This window comes from Kryptolebias marmoratus, linkage group LG4 (genome assembly GCF_001649575.2).
Source record: "Kryptolebias marmoratus isolate JLee-2015 linkage group LG4, ASM164957v2, whole genome shotgun sequence".
In the NCBI taxonomy this organism is placed as follows: Eukaryota; Metazoa; Chordata; class Actinopteri; order Cyprinodontiformes; family Rivulidae; genus Kryptolebias; species Kryptolebias marmoratus.
The window spans coordinates 16,322,689-16,330,809 of NC_051433.1; the positions used below are offsets into that span (position 1 = coordinate 16,322,689).

Genomic DNA, 8,121 nt, shown 5'->3' on the forward strand with positions numbered 1-8,121 from the left:
GAATGACTGATTAAAGGCTTTTGCACAACCTGCAGAAGAGCAAGGAAACAATTAAAACATACAGGAGAGTGACCCTCCAGGACAACTATGATTTATGAATTATGCATGATTCACATCTTCATGCATGTGACCAAAACTCTGTGACTCTCAGGCTAAGAAAGACCCTATAATAACAACTTTGGGGAGTCTAATGTGCATGTTAATTTAGGTTTAACAGCTTGGAACTTCTGAAAATGGAGTCTGTTTCAAATTCGTCAGTTTAATTAAAAAACAAAAACAAAATGTTTGACGTCTTTAAACCTTGATAGGGGACAGGTTTTCTCACAATAGACATTTTGTAATGCAGAGCGCCCCCCTGTGGTGGTGGAACTAATTATTTCGTCTATGATTTCGGGGACACCTAACTTCGCACGACGGTGTTGCGATAAAAACAGTCCACCAGTCCACTTCCGGTCAGGTCAAACATGGCCTACAGCCCTCTATTTTTATTGACGTAAACTCTTTATTTTAATTTTACACATAAAAAGTTAAAAGATGGCTTTGATTAATTAGTATCATCGTATTATAATTCCAATAATCCCAGCACTATTAGATTATGCTTGGTGTCGAGAAAATGTAGCGTAAGATGCGGCTTTTTTTTTTAAACGAAATGACACTTTGGCCTTAATTACAGATTTTTCTGGACTCTACCTTTTTTAGATTGCTTTAAATAATCTGATTGCTTTAAATAATCATTTTTAAAATTTATATTCAGTGTATCATACCCACAATTTTATAATAAAATATATTTTTGTAACCATCATCAAGTGGACTTTAATCTCTGTATAATCTCAATGTACTGGACATCACCTCATTAGGGTTTGTTTTTTTGTATTTTTGTAATGTAGCAGTTTAAAATAGACAAAACACAACTCATATTTCAGATTTATTTTTTTATAAAAAGGAAAGTTTTCTTAACTGCTTTACTTTGAAAACCAGAACATGTGTATAGTACCACTAGGACATACCAGTTTTTCTCCACGCACACAAAACTGCACATAAATGGCAAAGATGATTCAACAGGTGTAGGAAGTGGGGAGTTAAGTACAGATAACAAAGCTCTTCATTTCAGCCTTTCAGTCTTTAAAAAAAAAAAAACACGTAAAGAATTTGCGACATCCAAATCCAAAGCAAAACTGAAATGGAAAAAAAATGAAAATGCCTGCCTACATCAGACACCATCACAGTTTTCAGTTCAGTGGAGAGACTAATAACACATACATTAAACATCCTCCACTCAGTATACAGCAGATCTACCAGAAACAGAAAACCTCTGGATTATCTGAAGTTATCAGAAAATAAATAATTCTTCTTTGTATTATTTAAACAGATGGACAGTAGTAATTACATCCTTAACGGCCCTCCTCTCAGGCCTCGATATGTGCAAACTGCAAGAGTTTTTAGAAAGGTAGCACTTTATGTAAGGACCACGGAAAAGGAAGAGTAGTGTTACAAAATAAGCACTTTACAAAAAGTAGAGTGAGCTGAAACAGAAATTAAAATGATAAGATATTGTGTATGATGGTCACAGAGGTGCAAAGAGAACCGTCTCATATATACTGTTAATAAAGTTAGAATAAAACAGGTGGGAATTAAACCAAAGGAGTAGTTTTGGGACTAAGCAGCTATTAATTGTACTTGGAGCCTCCTTAATACTAAACTGTATTTTCCCATTTTTCCATAATCAAATACTGATGTGAGTGTAATGTTTAAAATGTGATAAACTTGCAGTAAAACTTAACTTTCTGCACCATTTTTTTTTTGGTCATTCTTTCTCTGCTCCCTCTGAAACTGAACGGCTCTAAAAATTTAGGCAAAACAGACTCATCTTTGAGTTTAAGCGTAGGATTCTCAGATTTAGCAGTTTAATATTGATAGTCGAACAAGCAAGGGAATCTTGTTTTTTTTTTTAAAGACACAGATTTGTCAGTGCTGCCGGGGCTTGACGGACTTCTGTCGCAGCTTTAGCCATTAATTGATTAAAAAAAAAAAGAAAACAGCAAAAAGCCACAGGTTAGACGGAGACTGTCGGTTGTTTCTTTCATTAAAACACAACCAAAAACATCCTCACACAGCTGCAAACACGGAGAGTTCCTCTTGATGTTTCTCGGTCGGTATGAAAGGCAGAAATGTTCGTTTGGAGCAGAATCGAGTCCGAGTCCACGCATGTACACGACAAAAAAAGACACCCAGACAGACAACACGAGCTGAAGGAATGGATCACTTAAACTTTGTTCCGAAAAGAATAATAATTAGAATAATAACTATAACAAAAAGGATCAAAATGACCAGCATCTTCCTGTTTTTCTTCTGATACTGTTCCGCCTGCGAAGAGAAAGAAAATGTTAGTGACGCAAACTTTCACTTTAATGCGACAGCTTGGATCTTTTGAATTCACAGAAAACAGCGTTCGGGTGAAATGCTGTAAAATCTTTTTGAGGACAAAACCAATCCACTATGGTCTTGTTTTCACTCAGCTGATAGCTCGTCAATTTGGTCAGAATTAAACTATTTTTTCCAAACAGAGGTCGTTCAAAGAACTACCTACATTACCTTTACACAGAACCGAAAAGATCTGAACTGTCCCTTTAACTGAGCAAGACAACTTTGTATGAGAATTTTAACCCATGTGGGTTATTTCAAACAATATTTAGTAAACTATATAAAAGCTGTCTTCTTCAGGCTGATCTTAACAGTTCTGGATACTGAAGAGAAATCAAAAACAGGACTGACAGTTCAGTCGACAGTGTTTCTGATGCTCAGGAGTTTAGTTTCCACTCATGTTCTTATATTTCACAATTTACTATCTGCGGTCACCCGATCCGGAGCTTTCTTTACCGCTGGTGAAAAACGAAACCTTCCTGCCGTCGCTGCTTTCCATCAACAGTTTTCCACAAGAAGTTTAAGAGTTTCCTTCACCAGTGGTGCATCCAGTGTGGCTCAACTAACTCCAGCTGCTGCCCAGAGGCGGCACAGAGAGGGAACTCCCTCCGTAGCTCTGTTAGTTAAAACGTCATTAAAGCGTCTTGTCGCGCTTACCTTCTGTAACTGTTTGAGTCCATCATCTGTTTTAACACAAGCCTGCTCCACGTTGAAGTCGATTCTGTCAAGAACTGTGCCCTTGAGGAAGAAGAGTTGGACGTTTTATTAGCAGAAAAAACAAAAAGAGCTCCAGTCATCTATTGTTTATTAACACTTCACCTTTCAGGATTTTAAATAAGAGTCAGTTTTTCACAACCACGACATGTCAAATATTAAAATAAGAAGAAAATGTGATGCTGCATTTCTCTTCAGTAACTCCCTCTTTTTGCTGGTATTTTCTTGTCACTTTGACTCATTTCTGAGCTTCAAGTTTTGAATAATAAGCTGTGTAAACACCAGCTGATGTACTCAAAAAAAAAATTAAACTTAAAATATAGAAAACAAAAGCAAACAAATAATGCAGCAACTTCTGATGGTGTCTGGAGATATTTACATAGATTTGAAGAAGGTACCATTTTGCAATAAAAATCTTCTCTTTGATTTCATGCTTTGTCTTGACTGTTTATTTGACTACTTTAAACACTACGATTTTTATGACAAATTAGAAACTAGGAACTACTTTTTGTATTTCAGTAACCAAAAAAGTCAGTAAATCAGGTAAGATTTCTCCAAAAAAGCAGCCTAGTCTATTGTTTTTCTGATTTAAAAAAATTAGATGTTTTCAAGATCACACATGTTCATTAAACCCAACATCACTCAGCTTTCACACACACTAACTTCTACCACTCCACATTGTATGCTTTTATTTGTAATTTTTTTTAAATTTTGTGAGTCAGAATCTCTACCTGCTCCACCACCATTCCAGCCAAGTCCCGGAAAATCTCGTTCAGGTCGGAGATGGACTGCACGATTTGTCGGATCTCCCTCTCTCGCTCCTCCACCATAACCGTGTTCTCCTCCACCAGCACCAGCTGGTCGTCTGTGAAGCCCTGAGAGTTCATGGATAAAATACAGTTTTAGAAAAAAAAAAATAAGGATGGTCAAATCCTACTAAAGCTCAAATCCATGTTTATAGATATAATATTACTGCATTTCATTCAGAATGCTGTAATGAAGGTAGATGGCCATTTTAAAAGACAAAAAGTGACAATGTTGCCTTAAAATTGATGCACATAAAGTGTTTCAGTCCAGTCTTTTAAAACATGCCTGCATGATTTCATGCACTACTAAATAATAACAAAAAAGAGACAATATTCTGTACATTTTAAACTATCCTCAATCAAGTACAATTATACTTAGAAAGTGACAACTTGTAAAGAGTCAATAAAAAATTAAGAGTAAGAGGACTCCTTTACCTAATTCAGATTTTGAATAAATGTTGATGTAATTGTTTAACTTGACTCTACTCTTGAATATTAGATGTAATATTTCCATTTTACAGCACAACATCCACAGAATGTGTGCAGAAGCCTCTCACCTTGTCGTACAGAGCTAGTTCTTCATCTTCCTCCATTAAAGGCCCAGAGTCAAAAAAGTGCTTCGATCTCTCCTCGCGATTCTTCATTCCTGCCGTGGAAACACGTTGCTCAGATATAAATAAGAACGTGAGAAAACGGAGACAAACTGAAACGTAACTCTTAATGAGGGTGCAAACAGACGAGCCTCAGTTAGAAGGAAGAAAGAAAAGAAAGCATTCTTATAAGACAGACTTCGGTGCATTCTTACGTTTCAGGTAGCTGGACTGCGTATGTCTGAAGTTGGTGGAGAGGTCCTGCAGGCTCTGAGCCAGAGACGACACCACGTTTGTCAGCAGCCTCTCCTCCTGCTCGGTGCAGTGGCCCCGGCGAGACTGCAGACCCGTCACCGCTCGCTGGCATCGATGAAACATCTGTAGGAAACACAAACCGATCAACACCGGACCGGACTGTGACAAAAACAACGTGCCTTCCTTTTTACGAAGCGTAATGACGCAGAGTAAAACAATGCCCGTCGAGTAGGTAAAGATTCAGCTAATGCGGCGTCGTTTGCACCTGCGTGATCTCCTGAGTAGTGATCTCTATGGCGTGCTCCTCCTCGCTGCTGTCATCCAGGGTGGGACGGTTCATGTGCTTGTCGTGAAGCAAAGCCAGATCCTTCATCTTCTGCCGGATCCGTGTGATTTCATACTGGATCTTAAAGATTAACAGCGAGTGGGGAAAGAAATAAAAACGTTTGAGAACAACTGAAGCTGTCAAACATTTCCCTTGATAAACCACCTCAGAAAAGGCTTAGCTTTTCAGCTCCTGCAGTTAAGATTTACACATGAAAAACAGCACTTTTAAATGGTTATATTAACATTTCATTCACAAGCCACATGAAGGAGCAGACGTACCACCAGTGTTACATGCACCACAGTTTGAGAACCACAGGACTAGCTTGACTCTGAAAGCATCTGCTAATTGGATAACCATGTTTTTACTGCACTTTCTCCTAAAAATACTGCTCTGAACACACACGAGTGTCCAGTTTTACCTCATCAACACCGTCTATCCATTTGGGAGGCAGTTTCTTTGTGACGCCTATGGCAGCTTCAGGGTCCAGACTAATCCCCGACACCAGAGCCATTCGGTCATCTGCCATCTGAAACAAAACAAAAATCATTCCAATAAACTGGCTTATATACCCAGATACAACAGTGGAATGATGTTATGCCTCTACTATAATTTTTCAAAATTTTGCCATAAAGGGAAGCAAACTGTTACCTCATCAAGCTCCTAAATGCCAGAAAGCAAATTGTTTCCATTCAACAAAAGGACAAGAAAGAAGAAAAAAAGGGAAGAATTAACAGATTGAGATCAACAAAATCAGCAGCAAATACCAGAACAAAAGTGCTTCGGTCTCCGCTTCTAGGAGAAGTGGAGACAGCTAAATGTGAAGCAGAATGTCTCAAAGGTAATGTAATTTCTAAACAGCATAACACAAACTTATAGCTAGTGTTTACACAGAAACTCTGAAACAAATGTCAGTTTACATCGAATAAGAAACAGCAAAAGTAAAGAGATCAAAACAAGCTAGACAGGATTACATAATGGTGATAAATAAAAATAACTGGATTATTATTGGCTGACTAATTAGAAACCTCAAAGAACTAATTCAGATAATTAAATCTTGTGTGTTTCAGACAAACAGAGCAGTTGTTATATTGTTGAGTGTACAACATTTGTATTTGCACACAAATTTAGAGCCACTGCCTCTAAACTGTACGAAACCCCCTCTGCTTCATAATGCCAAAACAATTCGAAGAAGTGGGACCAGAGCAGCAGAGTGCACAGCAGACGCTCCGTTTAGCCGCTGAGGAGTTTGTTTTGATAAATAGAAGCCTTTGGCCTGCTTCGGCGTTTCTGTGAGAGACAAAGATCTGAATCTTCCTTCGCAATCTTGGAAACTAGTTCCAACAATCCCAGCCGAGCCGCGAATGGCTGCAAGAATCAGGGTTCCCAAAATAAAGAGAGGGTTCTGCAGGACCTCCAACGTGGACCTGTGGAGGCTTTCCAGTCCTCCTCGCTAAAAGCGGAAGACTGTCTTGATTTTGGCATAAACGTTTTCTTCTGAATCATGTCTCTTAAACTTGGTTCGTTTTGGCACCGAGCTTCGATCTTCCCTGCTCGCCGTTAAAGGCCGGGTTTTTATCACAGCCGGCAGAAGAATGTCAACTATTCAATGTTTAGGCTTCCTGGTAATCTGAGGCAGCTTTTCTTTTTTTAGGCTCTGTGGTTTCTATGCAGTGAAGTAGCTCTTCAGGAAAAAACAGTCAGAAAGATCTTAGTAGGTGTTTTGAATCTTAGTCAAAGTGAGGCTCTTTTTCTTCCTGTGACTAGCACTGAGGGTTGCTGTATTTGTTAGTACCTCTAAAAGGAAATAACCACTTTAAATACAGAGCCTGAATGAAAGGCTCGTGAATCTACTGCGGCTATAATACTAACCCTGAAAATAAAACTAAGCTTCCACTTTTCAGGATTTGTTTTAAAGCCACAGCCCAGTTCAATGACAGGTCACAGACACAGATTAATCCAATACACACCACCACACACGTTTTACTGATGGGGAGCAATGTGGACATGAAAGCATGCATTTAGCTCTGTTTAAACTGGCTCTAAGATGCCTTTTCCGTCCTTGTCTGCAGCAGCTTAGCTTCAGCGGATAGAGGGAGCACGCCTCCTCCATCAGCCCGGAGGGGGAAACTGGGGGGCCACATCTGCACCGACAGGCGGCTACTAGTACTCTGGTGGAGCTAGCTACAGGGGCTCAGAGACTGGCTACATGCAAACACACAGTAAAATGTCAGAACGAAGCAGACCACTCACCGCGGCATTGCTACGTGTACTCAGACGGGGCTCGTTTGTACTCACTTGCTCAGCCAAAATCTGCCGGTTTTGGATTGCATTGTTCCGCATTAACAAGAAGGCATCGGTCAGACGCCTAGTGGCCATGACTGGCTTGCTCGAGCTCTAAATCAACCCAGGACAAAATGCGGATCAGCTGATGGATATTTTTTTTTAAATTCAATTATGTGTCCACGGTTGATTAACGCGCTGCTCGCGCTTAGCTTTTTTTTAAACCTGCGATGAATGAGGGAAGAAAAAGTCGCGGTTCAGCGCTAACTGCGGACATCAGTCGGTTTGAATCATACTGATCTGTAAAGCCTCTTTATCCCTCAAGTAAAAAAATCTACACGACCGCCGAGAATTTCCTGGTAAAATCGTGTTTTTTAGTCAAACTGGTAACGGTGCTCCGCTATCACGAAGCTACGGAAGTGAGAACGTAAACACCTGCGTAATGCGTTTCTTCTTCTACGGTTAATTAGCTGCACTGTCAACTGCGACGATAGAGCGTTATCGCCCCCTATCGTCCTGGAAGGATATTATTATTATTATTATTATTATTATTATTATTATTATTATTATTATTATTATTATTATTATTATTATTATTATTATTATTATTGCTGTTATTGTCGTTGTATTTCCACCACTTGCTCTGCTGTAAGAAGACTAACACTACATAGGATGTGAACCCTTCATCTCACCTGTTAGCTTTATAAAACCTGTAATGTAGTGCCTA

At 39.1% G+C, this 8,121-nt stretch overlaps 1 protein-coding gene across 3 annotated transcripts; it reads right to left on the bottom strand.

Moving 5' to 3' along the window:
- Positions 1-912: 912 nt before the first annotated feature.
- On the bottom strand, positions 913-7,844 carry stx16 (syntaxin 16). Of its 3 annotated transcripts, none has more exons than XM_017415813.3 (9): positions 7,410-7,844; positions 5,763-5,774; positions 5,533-5,640; positions 5,052-5,192; positions 4,747-4,909; positions 4,499-4,587; positions 3,867-4,010; positions 3,079-3,159; positions 913-2,364 (listed from the first exon to the last, which is right to left on the bottom strand). In XM_017415813.3, the coding sequence occupies exons 1-9, from the start codon at positions 7,488-7,490 to the stop codon at positions 2,260-2,262; spliced, it is 924 nt and encodes a 307-aa protein (XP_017271302.1). In that variant the 5' UTR covers positions 7,491-7,844; the 3' UTR covers positions 913-2,259. The 3 variants fall into 3 exon arrangements, with proteins under 3 accessions (XP_017271302.1, XP_017271301.1, XP_037831165.1); XM_017415812.3 differs by having other exon boundaries at positions 7,365-7,844; XM_037975237.1 differs by lacking the exon at positions 5,763-5,774.
- Between the last annotated feature and the right edge of the window lie 277 nt (positions 7,845-8,121).

Bases quoted from the DNA above. Each gene is read 5' to 3' on its own strand.
- stx16 (XM_017415812.3), bottom strand. From the start codon at position 7,490: ATGGCCACTAGGCGTCTGACCGATGCCTTCTTGTTAATGCGGAACAAT. The intron at 4,588-4,746 runs GTAAGAATGCAC...TTTCCACGGCAG, and splicing joins GCAGTCCAGCTACCTGAAAC to GAATGAAGAATCGCGAGGAG. The intron at 3,160-3,866 runs GTAGAGATTCTG...TTCTTCCTCAAG, and splicing joins CTGGAATGGTGGTGGAGCAG to GGCACAGTTCTTGACAGAAT.